The sequence below is a fragment of the Monodon monoceros genome, unplaced genomic scaffold, assembly GCF_005190385.1.
Source record: "Monodon monoceros isolate NGI ecotype Baffin Bay Population unplaced genomic scaffold, NGI_Narwhal_1 Super_Scaffold_14, whole genome shotgun sequence".
NCBI lineage: Eukaryota > Metazoa > Chordata > Mammalia > Artiodactyla > Monodontidae > Monodon > Monodon monoceros.
The window spans coordinates 13818066-13843456 of record NW_021703770.1 but is presented as its reverse complement, the minus strand read 5'-3'; the positions used below and the strand labels follow the sequence as shown (position 1 = coordinate 13843456).

The 25391-nt window shown below is 41.4% G+C and overlaps 1 protein-coding gene across 1 annotated transcript in view; it reads left to right on the top strand.

The window, feature by feature from the left end:
* The window catches only part of FER1L6 (fer-1 like family member 6), a 174826-nt gene extending 154739 nt beyond the window's left edge, over positions 1-20087 (top strand). The window contains exons 35-41 of the mRNA XM_029222558.1: positions 599-741; positions 2978-3066; positions 3529-3627; positions 5692-5933; positions 7453-7616; positions 17387-17487; positions 18853-20087. Of these exons, the coding sequence (XP_029078391.1) occupies positions 599-741; positions 2978-3066; positions 3529-3627; positions 5692-5933; positions 7453-7616; positions 17387-17487; positions 18853-19039 (1025 nt within the window). The 3' untranslated portion in view covers positions 19040-20087. The remainder of the gene's footprint in view (positions 1-598; positions 742-2977; positions 3067-3528; positions 3628-5691; positions 5934-7452; positions 7617-17386; positions 17488-18852) is intronic.
* The last annotated feature ends 5304 nt before the right edge of the window (positions 20088-25391 follow it).

Below are 25391 nucleotides of genomic sequence, written 5' to 3'. Positions count from 1 at the left end.
TTCTGGATCTTTTGGTCAACCCATCTCATTTCCCACTCTCTTAACTTTCTTTTAATTAATTTTTATTTTAACTGAAGTATCGTTGATTTACAATGATGTACAAATCTCTGCTGTACAGCAAAGTGACTCAGTTGTACACATATACACATTCTTTTTTAAAAAAATATTCTTTTCCATTATGGTTTGTCCCAGGAGATTGGCTATAGTTCCCTGTGCTATACAGTAGGACCTTGTTGTTTATCCATTCTAAATGTAATAGTGTGCATCTACCAGCCCCAAACTCCCAGTCCCTCCCTCTCCCTCCCCCCTCCCCCTTGGCAACCACAAGTCTGATCTCTAGGTCTGTGAGTCTGTTTCAGTTTTGTAGATAGGTTGGCTCTCTTAACTTTCAATCTCTTTCCCCTTCCCACCACTCTACTCCTACCTCTTTCCATTCTCTCGTCCTTTTTCTCTTTCACTGTCTTTTCTCTCTCCCAGTTCCTTGGTATATTTAAATGAACCTTTAAGGGAGTGTTTGAAAACGCATCTGACAGCCCATGACTATCACCTTACGGGAACACATCTGACAAGTCTCTTTATTTTTCTCTCTTCCATGCAGATGAGACGGTGGAGTCGTACGAGCACTTGGCCCTCAGCGTTTTACACTCTTGGGAGGATATCCCGGAGGTTGGGTGTAGGCTGGTTCCTGAGCACGTAGAAACTCGGCCACTATACCACAGGGATAAGCCAGGAATGGAGCAGGTAGTGGCCAAGACAGTTCTGGCCCCAATAAGAGTGTTCATCCCCGAAGAGAATGACTTTTCCCCTACAAGTTAATCTTGTGTGCTGTATAATAATGGTTCTCAGCCAGGGACAATTTTACCCCTCCTGTCCCGGACATTTAGCAATGTCTCAAATATTTTTGGTTGTCTCACGTGGGTGGGGGTGATATTGGCATCTAGTGGGAAGGGACAGAGATGCTGTTAAACATCCTATTCTGTACTGGGAAGCCCTCCACAACAAAGAATTATTCAGCCCCAAACGAATGTTGAGATTGAGAAACTCCGCCCTAAAATCAGAGTAGGATTTAGTGCTCTTTCCCTTTTATGATTTATCACGTTCTTTCTGAAGAATCCTGACATTTGAGAAACTTCAAAACTCATCTGATGTGCCCAAAACCTTGTCCAAAAATCTATCAGTAACCACACAGCCCACTAGTTTTCCCAAAGAAGCAATAGATGGAGGCTTACCTTGAAGAACTGGCAAAACAAGCTGTGTGGAAAAGATAACTAGAGATCTGGCTTCTGAGTTAGAAGGGAAGAGAAGACATGTTTATTAAGAGGCTTTTATGTCCTAGGCCCTTTACAGAAATTATCTCACCTAACTAGGATGGCCATAGATTTAGTTATCCAAATTATGGCCATTTTGAGAGTGAAAGAAGGCACTATTAATAATTAAGCTGATACAAGAGGCACACACCACAATTTTCCTAGACAAACCGGTGTGTGTGTCACCTCACGCTTATTTCTTAATACAGCCTCACGATGAAATTATTATAATCCTTACTTTTAAGATGAAGAAATTGAGGTTCAGAGAGTTTAAGTAACTTGCTCAAAGTTACTCAGCTGGTAATAAGTAGAGGTGGGATTTAACCCAGGCAGTGTGAGTCCCTAGTTCTGTCCCAGCTCTGGACTCACTCGCTGTGTAGTCTGGGCAAAGCATGTGGGCTTGAATATAATGCGGCAGGAACTCCCACACTGCTATCCCAGCAATGCTGGGGTATAAACCTTGTGATAGCATGTGTGAGGGCGTGTCTTGAAAGGATAAACTTTTATCAGATGTAGAAGCTTATGACTATTTCCTAAGATTTACTACCAGATGTTTGAAATCTTTTGGTTACTGGTATCCTTCATTTTGCCTGTCAGATGTAGCTTCTTGGTTAACGGTGAATGTTAATGTCTCTTTAGAGACCTAGGAATATAATCCTCCATTGAATTGGTTCTTCTCTTCCCGAACGCTAACTCTTTGCCTACATTGCCCCTTCCCATGGAAATTCTCTTTTTTTTTTTCCTAGCCAAAGCCCCTCTCGTTCACCCAAATCCTACAAATCCTTCCCACTCTGTTGGAAGCCCCACTTACTTCATATAAAATCTCCCCTGACCATCCCAGCCCTTGTTGATCACTCACCTTCCTGCCTGAGCTGATGGAGCAATTAGCATGCATACAACAGACCTGAATATGGAATCCACTGGACTTTCTCCCCACCTGGGCTCTCACATCCCTTGCAACAGGGTACATTTTGATGTATGGAGTCCAAAGCAATGGATGGAAGGCCCTGTTCTGCCACTAATTAGCCACGGGACTTCAGATAATTTCTTTGACTTCTCTGAACCTTAGTTTTTTTATGTGTAGCACAGAAACGTGGCTGGGGGTGAGCACTGATGGAGATAATGGATGTTAAGGTACATTGGAAGCAATGAAGCATGATTCTTCTGACAGATAGCGTTATCTTTATAATCCTTAGGGGTTGGTAAGAAGAGCAGGGTCTCTAGAGTCAGCAGACAAGGGTTGAATCCAGGCTCTGCTACGTGTTGCCTGTGTAAACATGGGCAAGATATTTTCTCATCTGCCAAGTCGGAATAATAACATCTACCTAGTGGGGATATTGGAAGAATTAATGAGACAGTGCTTTTCAAGTGCATAGCACTGCGTCTACCACATAGTAGGTGCGCAATAAGGTTTTGCTTACCCTTCCCCTTCTCTTGATATACACTCCTCTTGATATATGTTCTAATTTTTAATAAAAATATAAGTTCTGTCTTTGTCAACAAATATTCTGAATATAATATGGATAATATCCTTATTATATTACATTATATTATATTATATGTACCTAATATCCATTACTAGTAAAGGGATCTGTTAACACCGTGAATGGTCAGTGTCCATGTGATAATGCCCCCCCTCAAAAAAAACTAAAGGATGTCTTCTTAACAAGGGCCGCCTGCAGATGTGGGTGGACATGTTTCCCAAAGATATGCCTCAGCCTGGACCTCCTGTTGACATTTCGCCAAGGAAACCCAAAGGGTAAGTAACCTGCAGCCCCACCTTCAAGGAAAGAGACCAAGGTCTCAGACTAAAGGATCATGTCATTTGATCTGGTGTCTGATACATTACATTAATCAGCTGACACCTGATAATCATGCCTCACTTTCCACCCGACCAAGTACAGCAGGGGGTGAGTGGTGGTGATAATAGTAGTGGTGGGGATTGAAATGGTGGCCCCTGTTTTATGGTAGGAGCCCCTGAGTTTCAACATTCTGAAAAATGTCGGTTAATGGAAGGAGGATGTGCTCAGAGAAATTCATGTTCTTGGCGATTCCAGCTGGGACACTTGGTTTTGATGGAATGAAGACCTTAAGTCTTGACATTTTTGAACTTGGTAAAGTTGAGGAAGCTTATAGACTCAAAGCAGTACCAGAATCACATAGAGACCAATCGACTCAGCGTCCAAGGTCTTCAACCTAAGTCTGCCTTCCCTTATCCCAGGTATGAATTGAGAGTGACCATCTGGAACACGGAAGATGTCATTTTAGAGGATGAGAATATCTTCACAGGACAAAAATCAAGTGATATTTATGTTAAAGGGTAAGATTACCAGCAAACTCCATACCCCCTTTCCTTCTCTTCACCTCTTTAACCCCTAACCATCTCACAAAAGGAGTCATCTTACTCACCTTGTTAGATAAGGTCACTTTCTTTGTCAAATATTTGCCTTATTTGGTCATTTTGCTAAGAATGATTATCCCATGAAATATTTTTGTGAGGAAGTCTTATTATATAAATGTCTCTTTCAGTTAAATATTAGATGCCTAAACTTTTTGAATGACATTCAAAATACCTTTACACCAGAAGGAGGTAGAGAGCTGTAGTGCTATTGATGAAAGATTAAGTGTTAAGAAGATTATAAGCCTAGTACAAAAGCTAAACTTTATACCTTCCCGTTTGCTAGTTTTACCAACCTAGGACTCAGGAAACTAAATATTTTGTATCTCTCTCTTACGTCTTGGCTATAACACAAATGTCTTTGTAGGTTTCCTTTTCACCCCTAATCAGGGAGGGAGGTGAAGTGGTAGAGAATCAGAAACAGTGTGACTTAAACATGTACCCTCAGATAAAACTCATCTCAGAAACAGTCAATTCATCTCAGCCTTATTTTGGTATCTCTTTGTTTTCCCCCAACAAGAAACCCCCTTCCTCACTGACACTCCCATTTCTAGTACACTATTAAGTCTTGTTCATTTTACTCCCAAAATAGCTGTCAGCACTGTCCATTCTCTTCACCTCACCACATCACCATCATCTTTTCCTCCATCATTTCCTGCTAGGGTCACTGAAATACCAATACTATCTGAATTGGTCTCTCCCTATTCAGTCTTGCCTCCAATAATCTGTTCTCTATTGTTGAAACACGAGTTATCTTTTCAAAACACAACCTGAGCACATCAGTCCTGTACTTAAAACGCTTTAATGACATCCTATTTTCTCTAGACAAAGATCCAAATCCCTCATATGTCCTAAAATATCACACATGACTAGACTTTGCCTATGTCTCCAGACTCATCTTGTTGGATCAATACTCCCCCTTGCCTCCTGCTCTCTAGTCACACCGAGCTTCTTTCCCTTTTTAGAATGTGTCCTCACCTCTTCTTCCACAGGGCCTTTGCACATCCCTCACTGGTGACTTTTGCCATCCCACGTATCTCCCTCCATCCTCTTCCCTCCATGACTGTAGCTCCATGAAGGCAAGAACCATCACTGTTTGCTCCCATCACTCCCTTAGCATCTAGCTCACTCCTTGCCTCATAAGAGATACCACACATATATTGGTTGACCGAGCACCATCTTTAGCTAAATAATTGTGCCCATACCCCGAGCTCTACCACTCCTCTGGGAATAGAAGGGTATTTACCCTCCCCTGCCCCAGGGTGGGTTGGGGTGGAGGGAGGGATGTCTGCTTTCAGAAAGCAAGTGGTTTGGCATTATCAATTAGTTTGAATTAAAAATACCTTTTTTCTCAAGAATTAATTAGCTGTGGATAAATTACTAGGGGAAAATGTATTCATTGTAGCTTACTTTATACTTGGCATGGAGGAAAAAGACCAGATAATACTAAGAGGAAATAACATAATAGATCATTTGGAGTACACAAAGCACTGTACATATACTATCTCATATAATTCCTCTGAATTTCTATGAACTAGATATTGTCATTGCTTCCATTTTCCAGATGAAACAAAGGCACAGAGAGGTTAGATAATTTTCCTATGTAATGTAGCAATGTAATGTAGTGGGTGCAGAAATGGTACGTGTTATAAAGAGGTCGCCCAAGGTGAGAGGAAACTCAGATTACACTTTCATTTCACATTTCCTGACTTCTCCCTTTTTACTGAGTGCGGCTTCAGATCTACCCAAGAACTGAAGACAATTCCCCAACCTGACTTAGACCGAGAGTCTTGTTTCAGTTTCCGACCCTTTGATCCCTATTTATCTCTTTCGGATTCAATGGAAGCTTTCATCTAAATCTAACTGTATCATAATTTTAAAACCATGGATCTGTGACCACAATGAAACTAGTTAAATCGCTCTTGATTATACTGATGCCTGAATAATGTGCTCTGAGTGTTTAATTCTTTTTCTGTCTTTATTCAGGTGGTTAAAGGGTTTGGAAGATGACAAGCAGGAAACAGACGTGCATTACAACTCTCTGACTGGAGAGGGGAACTTCAACTGGCGCTTTCTATTTCCATTTCAGTATCTCCCAGCAGAGAAGCAAATGGTCATTACCAAGAGAGAGAACATCTTTTCCTTAGAGAAGATGGAGTGTAAGACGCCAGCTGTGTTGGTGCTTCAGGTTTGGGATTTTGAAAGGCTGTCTTCAGATGATTTTCTGGGTAAGCCAGTGGCTTCATCAAGCTCATATTAATGTTGAGGGTTTTGTCCCAGCTTTTGGAGAACTTAGTCTGAGTTAGCTCCAGGGATAGTAATTTCAATGCTATTTAATAATTTTGATAGCAAAATATTGAAACACTCCAAATAGCCCTTAATAGGGGATTGACTCAGTAAGTTACAGTGCATCCCTATGGTGGAAGATACATATTCAAACAGACTAGAATTGACCTTTGCTTTACTACTAAGAAGCTATTACGTTTTGAGCTAATTACTGGTCTCCTCTGTACCTCAGTTTTCCTCAGCTGTAAAATGGGGATAATAATATTACAACCTCAGAGGGGAGCTGTAAATGTGATAATATAATTTTAAAACGAAGGACAGTGCTTCATACATAGTAAGCACTCAATAAGTGATAACCCTGCAGCCATTAAAATATTAGAATATTTAATGAGTTGGATAGTTGTGCAGGGTGCATTAAGTGAAAAAAAAGTGTATAGGAAAAAAATCCCCTTTCGGTTAAAAATATGTTTATTTTTATAGGAGAAAGAGATAGTCAGAGATAGCCAAAGAGACAGAAAGACTGATATAAGGATATGAACTAATAAGTAGGACAGTCGTCAACTTTTGGGAGGTGGAAAAATAATAGAAAAAAAGATTTCTATTTTTTGCTAATGTGCATGCTCTAAATGTTCACAGTTAACATATATCACTTTCGAAATAAGGAAAGGTTATTAAGGAGAGAGAAATAGAACATTCTCGTGGCATTATCTTACCCTGGCTTATATTCACTCATTGAAAATACACTGTTGAAAACTAGTGAATACAACAAAAAAGAAGCAGACTCACAGGTGACAGAGAACAAACTAGTGGTTACCAGTGGGCAGAAGGACGGGGAGAAAGGCAAGATAGGGGTAGGGGAGAGGGAGGTACAAACTACTGGGTGTGAGATAGGCTCAAGGAGGTATCGTACAACACAGGGAATACAGCCACCATTTTGTAATAATTGTAAATGGAAAGCAACATTTAAAATGTATAAAACAGTTTTAAAAAGAGAAAACAGTGTTGAGAGCCCATGATGGTACTGGAGAGCAGCTACCAAGACAGTAAGACTGAGTCCCCAACCTGCAGTTTAGTGGGCTCAGAGACAGAGGTATGGTCGGGGGAGGAGGTTCTTACAGGCTGTCTGTGCTAAGCCAGGGAACAGCTCAAAGGATAGACACGTAATCCAGATCACGCTCAGGGAGCAGAGAAGAGGCCCAACAGATGACACCGGAAACTAAGGCTTGAAAGTTACATATGGTAGCTCTGCTCTTGTCTTCTACCTGCTGCCATATTACTAATGCTTTAAATGCACCAAACATGTCTTGGTCATATTTGTGCCCTCAGTACCTGGCACATGCCTGTGGATCCCATGTGGTCCTGACTGAATGACCAGTGAGTGGATGGATGAATGAGTGGGTGAATGAGCATGATGATGGATTTTCAAGCCCTTCTATGACTGTTAAGGACATCTCTTCACAGGCTCCCTGGAGATGAACCTCAATAGTTTTCCCCGAGCAGCTAAGGCTGCCAAAGACTGTGATCTCACCAAGTTTGAAAATGCAAGTGAGGAGAGCAAGATATCCATATTCCAGCAAAAGCGTGTGCGGGGCTGGTGGCCTTTCACTAAAAGCAAAGAACTCATGGTAAGTGACAGCTGTAGGAGATGGGGTGAGGGTGGGGCAGGCAGGGGACCTCATATTCTTTAAATGAGTCATTTTGTAAACTTCAAGTCAAGTGCCCTAAAATGACATAGAGCCCTTTAGGGCAAAGGTTCTGTTGAGAAGCGAGAATTTTGAAAAATGTATAAATGCATTGTGCCTTCCATATTTCAGCATGCTTGATTTACTAGTGATCTATATCAGGCTGGGTTTCTATCTTCTTACCTTGAGCATATGCCCCGGCATTAATTTTTTTCAACACTTCTTGAAATTACGCATAAAGTCCTGACTAATGTACAATTTTAATACAACTGCTTCATCCCTTCACCCTCAAAACGTGAAACTCCATTTAAAAAGTGATCCATCCTTTTAAAACTTGCTCAAGAGGATACTAGCAGAAAGGAGAGCCATTTACCCCTGTCCTTGCCTAGCCAACTTGGTCCATACTGTGTGACACATGCTGTAGGAACTCGGACCTTTCACAAATCGTAGGAAGAAAGCTTCTCTTGCCCTTTCTTTCAGCCCGCTCGTCACTCCCCTGTAAGGGAGGGTGGAGGACTTAAGTGCTCAGTGAAGGTGAGGAAAGGGACCGGGCCAGCACAGGGGGCCTATTTTCACTGCTGTCCTCCTCTTGGGGTGAACGTGTTCTCCCCTCTGTTCCTAGTGCCCAACGGCAAAAGCAAACACAAGTCAGGACCTTTCAGGTAGCAGGTCTGCATAGAGACTGATTGCTCACTCTCTCTTTGTGCTATGGGCTCAATGGGTACAAGACAAGGATTTCTTTGAACTTAACTGGGAGCTGCTGACCTGACTCCGTGGTGTCTAGTCTTAGTGTGTTTTCTAGGAGCTTTCTCTTCCCTCCATTCTCAATTCAGTCCCATCTGGTGGGATTGGATCAAAAGAACAAGGATCCAAGCAGCCTCCTTCCTTCCAGTCTCCTCAAGTATGCGTTGAGGTTTTACTACGTGGCAGCCTCTGTACTCCGCTCCAGGCTTCACGGCTTAGCACATAATAGATGCTCAGTCAGTGACTTGATTGATGAATGGATGGGTTCAGAAATGACGTAAGCATGGCCTGTGCTGTCAGCCAGCTCAGAGTCCAGTGAGGACAGATGTATCAACATTCTGCATGAAATAGTCAAAGTGAAAATGACACAGGGAAGGAAGAGGGGAGGAGCTAATCCCCTCTGAGGATGTTGAGGGGTCAAGCAGGGCACAGCACAGATTTTTCGAGAACAAGGAATGATGAAAGGCCTTTTCTAGATAAAGAAAAGGAGAATGTCTACTCCAAGTAGAAGAACCCTGATGAGTGCAGCCTGGAGTCATGAAATATCCCCATGGGGACAGCTAACTGCCCACTGGTCAGAGTTGTCAGTCAGATGTAATATGAGGTCAGGAAATGGGGAATGCCAAGTCCTGAAATCCAAATTCTTACCTTTTGACATAATTCCTTTTCCTATGAAACAAACGGCAGTGATTATATATGTATTACATAATGGCAGTCATCTATTATATTTTTATAGCCCTGCAGAGTTTGCCAAACATGTTCAGATCCCTTCTGTTATTTCATTTGATCCTAACTGACTATTTTCCATGTAATTTATTTCTTCATTTCATTCAACAAATATTTATTGAGCATCTATTAAAGGATAGGCCCTGAGAATAATATAGTCCAATGTCAAAGACAGACACACAAGGGTAAATAGATGAACACACAAATGCACAGCGAGTCACCCACAGGCACACCAAGAAAGCAAATTCTTCTTTTTTTTTTTAAGAGAAAAAAGTGAATTTTATTTGAGCCAAACTGAGGATTACAGTGTGAGAAACAGACCCTCAGGGAGCTCTGAGAATTGCTCTGCCTAGCAAATTCTTAAAACAAGGGCTGGGAAGTGCTGAGTTCAGGCATATCCAAGGCAGATATTCCCACTCCATACAGCGGTTAGAGACCTTTCTGTGAACCTTTGTAGTTGAGACCTAAAGAATGAAAAGTAGTGAGCCATAGGGAAAAATATGGAAGTGCATTTGTCACCAGGCAAACACCACAGGCAAAGGCCCTGAGGTGAGAATGAGTTCAGTGCATAGGAAGAATTAAAATACAAACAAGCAAAAACCTCGCACAATTGGAGCAGGGTGAAGAGAGGGTGACACCAATGAAGTGGAGAGGAAACCAGAGCTGGATCATGCAGCCCTCAGACGCCATGTTGAAGAGTTTATAGGTTTCGGTCTCAGATCAACAGGAAGCCAGTGAATGGTTTCTAGCAGGGAGGTGAGGGGATCTGATTCACACAGGAAACAGTCCCTCACTGCAATGGGGACAATGGGTGGGAGAGGGTCACAAGTGGAGAAAGAGAAGTAGGCAGAGATGTAGGAAGAAAATAATGAAAATGTGCTGAGACATAAACCCAGAGAGGAGAGAGTCTTTTGCGGACAGCTGGGTCTTTGTGTCAAATGCTCCTGGGTGATTGCATAAGAAGCAGAGAAGTGTCGATTGGGTTTAACAGCATGGAGGTCACTGGCGACCTTTTATTTATTTATTTATTAAAATTAATTAATTTCTAACTGAAGTACAGTTGATATACAATATTATATGTTACAGGTGTACAATATAGTGATTCACAGTTCTTAAAGGTTATGTTCCATTTACAGTTATTATAAAATACTGGCTATATTCCCCATGTTGTACAATATATCCTTATAGCTTATTTTATACATAATAATTTGTACCTCTCCTGGCGACCTTTTTAAAAAGCAGTGTTGTGAAAGTTCATAGCAACATTATTCATAATAGCCCCAAAGTGGAACCATCCAAATGTCCATCAACTGATGAATGGATAAACAAAATGTGGTATGTTAACCGAAATTTCAGAAACAGAGACCTTATTGAAGTAAAGAGGTGCTTATTTGGGGTTTGTTAGGACCATAGCCCGGGAGACACAGATTCAAGAAGTATTTGAATTGTGTTCTGTTGGACTACAAAATGGGGGATGCTTATAAAGCAAAATGGGGCAAGGCTACACAGGTTGTTTGTCAAGAACTAGGATTGGAGCTGGCAAGAAGTAAGGGCGCTTATTAAACAAGAACTGGTTGGGGTTCAAAATGATTACATTGTTGCAAAAGGGTTGGGGAAACTTTGAAACTACAAGGTTTCAGGGAGCAGCTGCTAGCAGATACTGTTTTGAAGATGGCCAGTAGTGTCCTAGAATTTGATACAGTTCATAAAATTCAAGTTCCCAGTGATTTAGGAACATGTCTGCAACTGCATCCACAATGGTCACCTGGCTCCATTTTGTTATTTATTTATTTAGCTGCACTGTGCAACACGTGGGGGAATCTTTGTTCTCCGACCAGGGATCAAAGCCGGGTCCCCTGCATTGGAAACACCAAGTCTTAACCATTGGACCACCAGGGAGGTCCCACCTGGCTCCATTTTGGATGCCTGAACCATAGTTACTCCATTTTGATTTTTAAATGGCTTTAAATATGTCATCAGGTATATCCATACAGTGGAATAGAATTCAGCCATAAAAAACAATAAAGTGCTGATAGATGCTCCAACAATACGCTGCTAGTTATTTCTCCTGCAAAAACTGGGTTATTTGGAGTTAACAAAGAATTGCAATTTGAGGTCTGTAACCATGGCTAGCCATGTGCAAATCCCCAGCAAAAATGGAAAGAACTCTTTAATAGAGGGGGAAAGGAAGTTGGGAGTGCTATAGTTAACAGAGTCCATGGCTTTTCACTGACTGAGCCGTGGCTGTCTCTCATTGGCTGAGCTCTTGCCAGGTGAGAAGAGAAAGTCTTTCTTCTTCCTATTAGGCTCTGCTATCAGCATAGGGCATGAGAGCTCCCCTTTCGGGTCTCTCAACTCTATTTTAATTGAGGTTTCTGTTCATTAATTTTTATAGTTTCCATGTCTATAAAATGAGTAGTTTGGACTGGGTGCCTCCAAGGTGTGTTTCCAGCAAAGACATTCTCTAATTCCAACTCTGCATGAACTCCCCTCCCGTGCCTTGAAGCCAGCAGTCAGAACATCATTGTCGTCTTATTCCAGTTACCAGCAGCCAGGAGGGATTTGTTTATGGGCACTGCCACCTGCCAGGCTTATTTTTAAAGCTGCTTATCTGTACACACAAGCAGTGTAATTTAGACATTTGGATCACGCAGCTCCTAGTGTGGAATATGGATAGTAAGTGAAAAACAGCTCCAGTGGAATTGCAAAAGAATGGGTACCCCTTGGAGAAGGAAAGGGAATATGTATTGAACATGTTCTTCATGAAACACATTGCATTATGCATTTTATATGCATTATCCTACTAAAAGCAACCTTCAAAGAAATCACTCCTTTAGAAGATGGAGATCAGGAAGTTTCTTTTACAGGTTAATCTCGCAAGTCTAGAGTTAGGTAGCCCAGGTAAGTCCCAAGAGCATAACAACTAAAACTGCCTCCAGGTTAGTGTGAAAAACAATTGTCAGCATTTACTATGGCCATGTACACTAGCAGCTAAAGGTTCAATGATCAATAAGACACATTTCTGCCATCCAGAATTTCACAGCTTAGCTGAGGCAGCTGGTAGACAAGACAAATCATCTAAATAGTATGTGGCAAATTCAGATTCTCCAGGAGTGGAGGAGGGGAGGTATTTTCATGTGAAGAGCATTTTTAAGACAAAGTATATTATATGCATTTATAGGAAATTTGAAAGACACAAAAATGTGGAAAGGAAGAAATAGCACCCATATGCACATCACCCAAAGAAAACTATTGCTAACATTTTGGTTATTCCCAATATGCATAGATTTCGGTTAATTTTATATAATAGTGATCATTCTATGTTAAAAATAATGCCTAGTTCATTTTGCTTTATTCAGTGTTACAGTGAGCATTCCCCTACATTTTATTATGAATATTATTAATTCTTTGTATTCTCAAAATAGAAATGCTACAGTTAAATCATGTGTTTTTCCCTCAACATACATGCATTAAAAAAATTTAAGCATGCAGAAAGTTGAAAGAATAGTACAATGATCAGCCATATACCCACCACCTAGATTTAATATTTGTAGACATTTTGATATATTTATTTTGTCTGTATATGTGAATATATGGCTATAGTATACACACACACACACACAGACACACACACAGACACACACACACACACACACACACACACACACACACACACTGGCTGAACCATTTAAGAGTAAGTTGTAGACATTCTGACACTTTACCCCTAAAGACTCCCTATGCATCTCCTGAGAATATGGATATCCTCCTACACAACATCTCATTGTGAAAAATAGGACAATTTGAACATCCAAAAGAATAACGACTATGCTTTGTGCATTAAAGGTTTATCTGAGTTTTGAATTATTTCCTTAATTAGCTACCCAGAAATGGAATTCACAGGTCCAGAGTATGACTATATACTGTAATGCACATACACTCACACATACATATATATGTGTGCAGATACATATATGTGTGTGTATATATATATGTATATGTATGTATGTATGTATAGGTGTATATTCCTCTTCCTAAAGGATTTACTAGTACACATTCCCACCATTAATGTATGAGAATGCCTCATCTCATATGAGTGACAGTTGTGTTTAATAAGCAATAATTATTGCTGAAGAAGGCATGTCCAACCTGAACACAATCACTTCTCAGCCTCCCCCAGCATCCACCCTCCAGGCCCAGTGAAGTTTGAAGCCCATAAACAATGGATGCGATACAACCAATCTGGTCTTTTTAGGACCTTTCCTTATCATTTTCTTCCATCCATAGATGTCATTAGGTTAATAGATAGTCTCTCACACTGTCCATTTTTTCTAGCTCTGATTTAAAATTACATTTGGAGGATATTATTAGCTTAAGACCTCTACCTGGTACTTGGTTGAATACTGATGATTGAAATAGGACATGGAACCCTCTGTGTGGAGAGACACGGAAGGGGGAGCAGCGTTTACCAGACTATGTCAGTAAACACCTTCCCCTGCTGCGTCTGCGATACCAGATAAATGCTTTGTGACCGCTCAGGCAGGGCAGTGAAGCGGGGACAAGGCTTTTCATGATATTAGCTGACAACTGCTATGCCTAGGGCAGAATTAATTTCATATTCTCTGCCTCCTTTTTTTCTTAGCATTTTTTTTTTCCTGTGGGAATATGCATCCTTGGGACTTCTCTGGGAGTTTTCTGAATGGGCAGAATATACTTCTCAGGAAATTATGCGTTTCTGTCTATAAAATAGTGTTGAAGTTAACAACTATGATTTTTTAAGTGTTTACTATTCACCAGGCACTGAGTTGAGCACTTTATAAGTGTTGTATCATTTATTTTTCAAAGCAATCTGATGGGGTACATGCTGTTAACATCCCAGATCACTGAGACTCAAAGAGGGCACATAACTCACCCAAGGTCATACAGCTAGTAAGTGGTAGAGCACGATTTCAGATGCCAATTTGTCTGCACCAAATCGTACCCACTCAATTCCTGTGCTATGCTATGCCATACTATTCCTTAAGCTACCCAAGGCAAGTCGTTAGATGGAAGTCAAAAACATGTTCTTTTTTTCTTTTTAAAACCAATTTATTAAAATATAATATACTTACATACAGAAACGAGTAGTATACATTACAGAAGAGTGCGCCAATCATGAATTTTCACACACTGAACACTCCTATCGGCACCTAGACGATGAAGCAGAACCTCTCCAGTGACCCAGACCCCTCCTGCCCCCGTCCTGACCACTCTCCTGACCTCTAACCTCATCATTTGATCACGTCTATTTCCTTCTTTAGCTAAATGAAATCACACATCGTGTATTCTTTTGTGTTTGGCTTCTTTTGTGCAACAATGTTTCTATATAGCAAGTGTGTTTTTCAACATTTTATTTGAAACATCAAAAATACATTCTAATGCTGGAGCCATGGCAATGACTATGAGGCCCCTCTTGAACATTTCAGAAAAGGTATATTGAGTCACTGTTAAATAAATAGGCTGCTGCTTTTTTCCACAAAAAGGAGCCACTTGGACACATAAAATAGCAGAGGATGGGACTTGGTATCAGAGGACCTGGGTACAAATCTTAGTTTTATAACACAAGTTAGCAAACATCATCAAGCCTTCGTTTCCTGGGCTGTAAAATGGGAATAAAAATGTCATTTGTTTTGCCAGGCTGTCAAATGGTTTAAATGGAATAATGTCTTCACATACCACCATGCAAGTTATACAGCACTATGGCTGAGCTTATTGTTAGGCAATGAACACACCTATGATCCTTTCACTCTCGTCCTAACTTGTTCTCTGTTGATTTTTGTCCTCTCTTCCAAACGTTTTGGAGCCCAGCAATTGGTTAGTGACTCTTAAGCTCTATCAAGTATAGAGGAGTTGGATGAGGCTCCCAGCATATAAATATATTGCTCAGTGGCGCTCAGATCATCTCTGGAAAACATCTGGAAATAAACCCTTTTGGCAGATTGGAAGCCCCTCTGCCATGAGTTCTGGGCTGGCTTCTTGGGTTTCTTCCAGCTGTGAAATCTTGCAGGGGCACCGTGGGCTCTAATTCTGCCTTTCATGAAACCTAGAAGTTAGAGCCAAGTTGCTTTAAAGAGCCTCTGGCCATTTGATAGATGAGGAAACTAAGACCCAAGAAGACAAATGCTTTTAGGTGGCCATGATGAAGACAGTCATAGAATCATCTCACGTTAGAGCTGGGAAGGTCCTCATAAAACTTCTAGTCCAATTATCAGGCAGTTGGGAGGCAGCCTGCTATAATGGAAAGAGCATGAGCTTTGGAATCTTACAGACCTTGGTTCAAATTCCAGTTGGTTAACTTATTGCCTGTGTGACCTTGGGAAAGTTATTTGACTTTTATGGCTTCCTTTCTCTATCAATATAAAGGAGACCTACTTTGCTAGTCACTGTAATAAATAGATGATAGATATAGATGATAGATAGATGATAGATAAAAAGAACAAACCTGGGACAAAACAGGCATTCAATAAAGCATTGCAATTAGAGTTATATTACTCTTGCTCTACTGTTGATAGATGTGATAGAATGGATAGAAGCTTTATATTCTTTCTTTCCTGGTTTTCAAATACTTCCTGAGTGCCTTATGTGCAAGTCATTGCCAATGGAGCCAAAATTTCTCAATAGGAACGAGAGAGAGTACATATATACATATTTTAAAGGAATATTTCTGGATCATAGGAATTTAATGCCTTCTGAGTCGGGTCATGGTACTAGTCTAAAGAATGGATGAGACCACCTAGATCTGAACTCATGACTTCACTTGTAATAAAAGCCCACTGTGCTTCTTTACTGATTCAGACAACCATGACTCTGCCTCTCTTCTCCAGCTTCAAACTCACCCCAAATACTCTACTTTTCTCTAATTTCTCCCACGATTACATTTTCATGGCTGCCAGCAACTAAACTTGCTTGTTAAGAAGACCTGGCATGGGATTCCCTGGTGGCGCAGTGGTTGGGAGTCCGCCTGCCGATGCAGGGGACACGGGTTCGTGCCCCGGTCCGAAAAGATCCCACATGCCGCGGGGCGGCTGGGCTCGTGAGCCATGGCCGCTGAGCCTGCTCGTCCGTCCGGAGCCTGTGCTCCGCAATAGGAGAGGCCACAAAAGTGGCCTGTGTACCGCAAAAAAAAAAAAAAAGCCCTGGCTTTTTCAGAGAGTATAGGTAAATTAACACAAGACCATTGGTTCATCAGAATCTTAGACCTTTTTACTGGGGTAGGAAATCAACCATGCCTCTGAAGTCAGGTAATGCCCCATCCATATGGGATTCAGAAAGACAAGCTTTGACAGCAATCATAGGGGCTAAAATACTTTGGTGATGCTGCGGTCTCCAGCCACATCTGTGTCCCTCCTATCACCTTGAATTTTGATCCACAAAACCAAAGGAGGCAGGAGAGAGGGTCCCCTCCACCAAGAACGGGAGCTCCAGGAGATCAAGGGTCCTATTTTTCTTAATCATTAAGTCCCCAGGGCCTAGAACAGTGCCTGGCATACAGGGGGTCCCCAAAAGTAATGAATGAACAAGAAAGAATAACTCCTACCTTTTGCAGACATCCTGTCTCATCCTTTGATAACCCAAGACTTACATCTCTGCCACTATCTTTGGCACAATGCTCTGAAGAAGCATATGACTCATAATTTTCAAACCAAAGAGGCCGTTTCTTACTGAGGGAAGAGAAGGGGAGAGAGAGTGCTAGAATAAAAGGATAGTTCTAAAACACTTAGAGGGGACAACAAAAACAAGGAAGGATGACAGAAAAGCCTTTTGGCGAATGTAGGTCCATACCCACCCATCTCCTCTTGAGAGTCATTGACAGAGAAGAAAGAGGGTAGCAGATTCAAAAGGGTTCTGCCACTCAAGTAATTAGTCCCCCTTTTAATTCTTACTTTTTGTAATTCATATTACTTCTGCAGATATTAAATGATTACAAGTGAAATAGTCCATGTGACTGAGCATTTGTGTGTCTATGTGTACACGTGGGACCCCCTCTTCTCACAAAACTCAAGAGTAACGTCGTTCCAGGGCTTTTATTGTCGGTCATAAAAATGGCTTCTCCCAGGACCGAAAAGATAATATTTCCTCAAAATAAAGCAGCAGGATAGTCAAAATCCTTCCTGACATTCTCCCACATGATAACACTTCTCCTAGAAGGTCGGCGTTGCCCCCAGAAGTTCTTTGTGACTAGAAACTGAGAGTTTGTCTTTGTGCAGGGCAAGGTTGAAGCTGAGTTCCACCTCGTTACGGCAGAAGAAGCTGAGAAAAATCCTGTTGGAAAAGCCCGAAAGGAGCCAGAGCCCCTGGCCAAGCCCAAGTGAGTGAAGTCACGGGGTGGGGATGGGGACATCAGAAATGGGAAGGACCCTCTGAGGTCCCCATATCAGAGGATGAAAACATTTCTCTAGAGCATCCCGCTGGGAGAAGTGAGGAGTTAATAGGTACCATCCAATCAGTGTAACTTTTTGTTTCTATAATTGAAAAATATTCCAAAAACATTATAGAGTGTTTGGCAAATGGACAGGACACTTTTCCATAGAACTACCACATAAGCACTTCTAGAATAATTTCATATGTTTTTTTCTGCTATTTTTTTCATGGGAATATAAGTTTCACATGAATTTTTTTTCTACTATTTCTCTAATTATGCCTACAAAATTATCTTCATATTTCACTTATCCTTTGCTGAAAATTTTTGCTTTGTTGCCATAGTTGTCATAATTAGGATTTTTAAATGGCTGTGGAATAGTCCATAGACTTGATACCCATAATTGAGTTGGTTGCCACCCCGTAACTGGATGTTTAATTTACTTCTACCTTTTTTCCATTATTATAATATGATAAAAATGTTTCCCCTTTATAAATTATCACCTTAAAATAAATTTCCAGAAGTAGAATTACTAGCAGCAAGTGTTACCCTATTCCATTGAAACCATGGTTATATATCAATTAAAAAGTAAACATATATAGATATGAAATGTGTACACAAAATACTCTTTCAAATTGTATTTGTCCTGCCCCTGCCTGGACTCCAAGTGTCTCATGATGAGTAGGTGGTCCCTTCTCTGTACCTACCTTTCATCTATCATAGTGTTAGGGACATAACTGGTGCTTCATTAATTCAAAATTATTTATTAAACTCCTACAATGTGTACCTACTAAAAAAAAAAACACTTTGAAGAACACCAAAGAAATATAAGATATAAACTCTGCCTTCCAGAAGCTTTCAGTCTGTTTAGAGAGAACACACAGGTTCCTAAGGCAGCCATCAGAGTGTGGAAGACATATGTTAGGTTCAAAAAGTGGGTAAGTCAAGCCATGAGTGAGGTAGGAATTCAGAATGAGGGGAATTATTGTGGACTGGGGTAGTCAGGAAGGGCTTCATGGAAGAGGTAGGGCTTGAGCTGGTCAGGGTGGGACGGACAGAGGGCCCTCAGTTCTCTGGCTGGGTCCTAACCAAACTCTTGCCCTCCTCCAGACCAACTTTTAAAATGATGAGGAATCATTATCACCCAAAATGTTAGCTTGCTTCTGCTTCAAGGCAACATGGTCTTCGCCCGTTCTCGGGCCTCTCTTTGTGGGCCCCTGGAGATTGGGAGTCGGAAATCCTTCCTGAGGTCTTGAGACTCCTATGTGTTGACAACATGGCCCCTTCCCTGATCTCCTCTTGCTTCCTTCTCAGGCGCCCAGACACCTCCTTCTCCTGGTTTGTGACCCCCTTCAAGTGCCTGTACCACCTCATCTGGAGGAATTACAAGAAGTACATCATCATTGGTTTCATTCTGATCGTCCTCATCGTCTTCCTGGTCCTCTTCATCTATACCTTGCCGGGAGCCATCAGCCGAAGGATCGTTGTGGGCTCGTCGTAGAGGGTCATGGAGGACCCAGACCTTCCCTTTCCACTACTCCTCCCTTCTTCCTCATCTGTAAATGTATAAGAATGTATGCTCTGTGCAGGCACTGTGCAGGCTGCTAAGAGGATAAACCCAGAGGGCCCAAGAGCCACTCCATATGTCTAAGGACAGATCAGCTCTTCTTGGAGGAGATGGGAGAGGAGTAGTCCTGCCCTACCCCAACCCTTGCCACTACCTTTCCAATTTAAAAGCCTTAAGTCATGGTTTTGTCCATGGGCAGGATGAAATAATGGCTCCTTTACCCCATAGTAATCAATGGTGACCTCAAATTGACTTAGGAAAATATTTTCTAGAGCACTAAGTAAGGAATGTGTTTCATGGATGAGGTTTAGGAAAAAGCACAACATACATTTATGGTGACGTTGAAAAGGAAAAGAACAGCATTACTTTAGGACAGATTTGGAAGGAAGGTATTATACTTTCTTCTGGATTCTGGACAGTAAAACGACAAGTCAGGTCAACAAAACAATGTACATTGTTCAAATCCACAATAAATACAAGCTAAACATTGAAAATTCTTCTAAGTTAAATAGAGCTCATCAAATTTACTTTTATGTCAAAAGATGTTGGAATGCTGAAAAGCCTTTAGCAAAAGTATTTGAAACACTTTCAGATCGGATGGTATCATAAGAAATGTGCCAGAAGAAGGGGTAAGCAAGCATAATTTAGGAATCAGCTCTGTCTGGTGTTCTACACATAGGTTATTGCTCATGGCCTATCCTGTGTATAAAAAAATAAAATAATGTTCTAGGCCTAATTGTGCAGCCCTGACCCTAAAGATACTATGCTTAAGAATTAAAAAGATTTTGAAGCAGAAAACCCATTTCCCAAGAAGTTGTCATGAGTCCCTACTTGTGTCCTTAAATGGGACTAATTTAAATCTATTCATTTGACGGATTAGAGTTGTTCTTGCTGCCTAAATTTGGTTCAGAGTGGTTTTGTTTTGTTTTGTTAACAACATTTGAATCTTTCCTCCCAAACCAACTAAGCAAAACATAATTAATACCAGCAACAACACCAAGCAACTCACAGGACATGATATCCAATTCTGTGTCTCCAGTAGTTGAAACAGTTGGTGCCTTTCTTGCTCTTTTCCCTCAAAAATACACATAAATGGAAATTGGGATTGACTTCACAGCTGGGGAATTTATTCATTCAACAGCTAATTGTTGACTTCCATCCTTGTTCCAACTGCTGTGATTAACTCTAGGGTCTCAAAAGTACACAGTCAGATAAACTAAATCTTTGCTCTAAAGGAGCATAGGGTTTGATAGACAGAAGATATTAATCAAATAATCACACACAGATAAATACAGACTGATGGATCGAATAGGGGCAAAGTACTGGGAGCAGAAAGACCATCTAAAGGAGGACCCGTAGCCAGTCTGGCCGTCAGGAAGGCTTCCTAGGGAAGTAATGACTGAAGGGAGATAAAAGATAAGGAAGAAAGATGGAGAGGAAGAAGAGCACGCTAGACAGAGGAAAATAGCATGTGCAAAGGCCCTGAGGCGGGAGGGAGTGAGGCACATGAAGTGGTCTAAAAGACGGTGGGTACCAAGTGAGAGGCAAAGGACCCTGAGAAGGGGCTGGAAGGTCATCTAAGGGCCCACACCCTTAACGGCTTCAGTCTTCATTTTAAGGGCAGTGGATAGCAAAGGATTTTTAAGCAGTAGAAAAGAATGACTAGATTTTTATTCCACATGGAGAACAGACTGGAGGTACTGCAGCCCTTCCCACAAGAGAGGATGATTATTTTCACTCAGTAATTGTGGCAGAGGAGGGAAGAGGAGGGATCAGAGATGATCTCTCTAAGGCTCCAGGGTGGTCTAATGGGGAATTGGGGGTCTAGTATTGACTCTACTTTATACAAGCTGTGTGACCTAAGGCAGCTAACTTCACATCTCTGATCTATACTTTCCTTGTCTATCACATAAGGAAGTTCATATATACTGTGATGAAAAGACCATGGCATATTCTGGGGCAAAATGAGCGTTGCTGGGTCTGTAGCATGGAGTGGGATGTACTGTACTCACAGATTATGAATGGCTTTGAATGCCAAGCCAAGAAGGTTGGACTTTATGCAGCAGAAAGTGGGGACCCCTGGAAGAATTTAAACAGAGAAGTGGCAAGAACCAGTCTAGGTATTGGAGAAGTTGCTCTGCCTGCAGTGCATGATGGATTGATGAAGATGAGATCCAGAGGCTGGGGACATTTTAGGAAGCAGTAGTCAAAACCCTGGTGGGAGATGAGGACCTGTGTCAGGGCCACAGCCATGGAGATGGAGAGGAAGAGCAGACTCTGGAACATTGCTGAGGTTCCCCAACCTTCACCCCCATCTCTGGCACCCAAGATGCCTGCCAGAGAGGACAGGGAAATTTGAATCCTGGCTGTGTCATTTCTACCTGGGCAGGTCACAATCTCTGAGTCTTAATTTTTCATCTGAAAGAAAGGAATTATTACCTACTTAGCAAGAGTCGTGTAGATTGTAGAAAAAGTATGTAAAATGTGTAGCTTGTGCCTGGCATGAAGCCAGTCCTCAAAGGATAGTAGCTACTGTCATAAGTATCATTTCTACAGGTGGAATCAGCAGTATGTGGAGTCTAGTTGTATCTAGAAGTGAGGAAAGATGATCAGACCTATGTTTTAGAAATGTTCTGGCACATGGACTAAGAAACTTTCAACCAATAATACTCCCAAGTGTATTTATTTTGTATTGATTCTGTAACAGACTACAACAAGCCCAGTGGATTAAAACAACACAAATTTATCATACAGTTCTGTAGGTCAGAAGTTCATCACGGACCTCACTGAGCTAAAATCAAGATATCATCAGACCTACCTTCCCTCCTGGAAACCCTAGGGGAGGATCTGTTTTTTTGCCTTTTCCAGTTTCTAGAGGCTGCCTGCATTCCTTGGCTTGTGGCCCCTTCCTCCATCTTCAAAGCCAGCAAGTTTACATCCCTCTGTGCCTTTCTTTTGTGGTCACACCTCTCTCTGACTATAGCCAGAAATGTTCTTGCTTTTACGGACCCAAGTGGGTACATTGGACCCACCCAGATAATCCAGGATAATCTCCCTACCTCAAGGTCCTTAACTATCGCATCTGCAAAGACCCTACTGCCATGTAAAGTAACATATGCACAGGTTCTAGGGATTAGTACATGGAATTTTTTAGCAGAGGGAAGCATTATTCTGTCTACTACATCGAATATCACTCCAGCATTTTAATTCAGCCCAACCTGAAAGCCACTTCAGCAGAGCTTTGAAAGTCGGTGGGATGATTATGGTATATGAAGTAAGGAGGCTCCACAGACGCTTTTCTCTCTGGAACAAGATGTTTCCATTTGTTGTTCAGCCTCTCAAGCAACAATTGACTCAGGAAAAAAAGGAAGGATCGTTCAGTCCCTCCCTGACTCATTAAAATCCTCTCAAGCACAATGGATGAGGTGTGTTGGGAGCTGGTTATGAAAAGACCCTGCCACTTCCGCTCACATTTCTGCCTCAGGAGTTTCCAAATAAGCCTCTTAAATTCAGCTTTCCTTTAACACAGCAGTAGTTCCTTCCAATTCAGGAGAAAACCTGTGTCTCTCCTCTCCCTAGTTTATAAAGGGCAATCTGAGAAAAGAGCATTCTCTATTTTTCACTGAATTGTTGTACTAGTGGAAAGAAAAATGGGCTTTGGAGACTGAGATAAAAGCACTGAAACTTGGGTGTAGACACTAGCTGTGTGACCTTGAGCAAGTTACTCAACAGCTGTGAATCCTGTCTTTCTGATCTGTAAAATGAAGCTAATACCCACCTTATTAGGATTGTCTGTGTTTGGGCATTTGTGGTTGTGGGTAGTGGACCTCTACTGGGGATAGAGGTAGAGGATTATAAAATGTCTAATATACTGTCTTCTATGTCATAGTATCCAAATTAATGAGAGCTTATTATTTAAGTAACAAATAACTAATGTTCGCTGTGTGCTGTTATAGATTACAAAGTAATACATGTATCTTCTCACCGATTTTTCTCAACAGCCTCACATTGTAGACAGGAAACAGCTGCAGGGACTTCCAAGATCGTCCAGCTCATTTGTAACAGATCTAAGATCCAAGCCCAGACTCCTCCCTCCTGCCGCACGCCCCGCCCCTGCCCTCCTGCTCTCTCCTTTATAAGCAGCTGCCTACTGATTGATTTAAAGTGGGTGGGGCCGCCTCCAGTCAGAAAATTCCTCAGAGATTTTTTAAGGTCCATCCATGTCCTAGGGGTCCATCCAGGTCCCCTAAAACCTTTCAAGTATCTTACACACAACAGTGTGGATGCATGTTTGAGCCTCTCTTTTTAATTGAACCACTGCGTTTGATGGTTAGAGAATGTAGCTGGCATCTCTCATCCATGCTCTCCACAGATATTTTCAATTTTCTTTTCTCATTTTGCCACTTCTTACAGTAGAAATCCCCCCACCCTAATGCAGAAAACAACTTCTGGAGTGCAAACATTTAACTGAGCTCTTTATAAACCAGGCATAGAACTCATAGAACTTAGATTTGGAAATTATGTGAAGAAACAGGCAGGGTGGAGGCACTCAACCATCCCAGAAACTGCTAGCTACTTACCAAATATCTATTTTCTCTTTCCTGCTTGGTAACAGAAGGTAAACATTAATACTTTACCAGAGATGTGATTTGCAAATATTTTCTCTCTGTGGCTTGCTTTTTTACTCTGTTGATAGTGTCTTTTGACACACAAATTTTTAAATTTTTGATGAAGTCCAATTTGTCTATCATTTCTTTTTTTGCCTGTGCCTTTGATGTTATATCCAAGAAATCATTATCAATGTCATGAAGCTTTTATCTTACATTTTCTTCTAAGAGTTTTATAGTTTTAGTTCTTATGTTTAGGACTCTGAAACATTCTGAATTAATTTTTGTATATGATGTTAGGTAAGGGTCCAACTTCATGCTTTTGCATGTAGTCAGTTTTCCCAGCACCATTTGTTGAAAACCTCACCCTTTTTTTTTTTTTTTTGCGGGACGCGGGCCTCTCACTGTTGTGGCCTCTCCCGTTGCGGAGCACAGGCTCCGGACGCGCAGGCTCAGCGGCCATGGCTCACGGGCCCAACCGCTCCGTGGCATGTGGGATCTTCCCGGACCGGGGCACGAACCCGTGTCCCCTGCATCGGCAGGCGGACTCTCAATCACTGCACCACCAGGGAAGCCCAAACCTCACCTTTTAAGTGTTTCTCTGTGCTTCATTAATACATAATACTAACAGTAGCAGCTCTTTGTTGCAGCTGGAATACTAGATATTTTCATAGATAATCTTCTTTAATCCATATGATGACCCTATGAAGAGTCTATGATCAAGATAACCTAGGATATATTATAGTAGCAAACAACCTCCCACATCTCTGAGGTTGATCTTAATAATTTTTCTCACTCACAGATTTGGCTTTGGGTCTGAACAACTCTCCACATGTTGCCCGGGATCCTAGGCTGCTTTGGTCATATGGACCCTCCATATCAACACTAACTCCACAATATGCGGCCAGGAAAACAGGGCAATGAGACTCCAACACTGCCTTCCATAAGAAGTAATACAGGACACTGCCACTCACACCTCATTGGCCAAAATGAGTCATGTGGACATGCCCAAATTCAAAGGAGCAGGGAACTATAATCCCCCCACCCTGTACTCAGAGGCAGAGGAGAACCAGATGTTGGTGAATAGTAGTAATGCTTTCCACATTTGGGTATGATTATTTGCAATTTACAGATCAAAAAATTAGGACTCCATAGCTAATTACAATGAAGTTCTGTTTGGTTTTAAACCATCTTCTCTCCTTATTCCAGTCGTTTTTTTTTTTTTTTCAACCTGCAATTAGAGATGTCAACACACATGTAGAACACAGGGACTTTGCTGGGGAGTCTGGTGCTATTTTATTCCAAACCAGGTGTCTGCCTGGGAAATCTTAACCATGGCTTTAGAAATTCAGCAGATTTCTATAGCACTAGAATTACAAATGTGGATGATGTCATGAGTAGCTATTAGAAGGTCAACATATGTGGTGGTGTTTTTGACGTTGTTTTCACTCCTTCTAATACACGGTAGAGAGAATTTCTGCTGGCTGCATAATTACATTATAATATACTGGATATAGACTATGTTCTCCCTAAAGAATTATCTAATTTTCTGCCTGTACCAGTCTTTGTGATGTTTATGATGATTTAATGAAACTGCTTGCTAACTGTAAGCCAAGTGATTTTCAATAAAACAACACGATTCAGATTGTGGTGAATCATTTTTATGGCTTTCCTGAGCT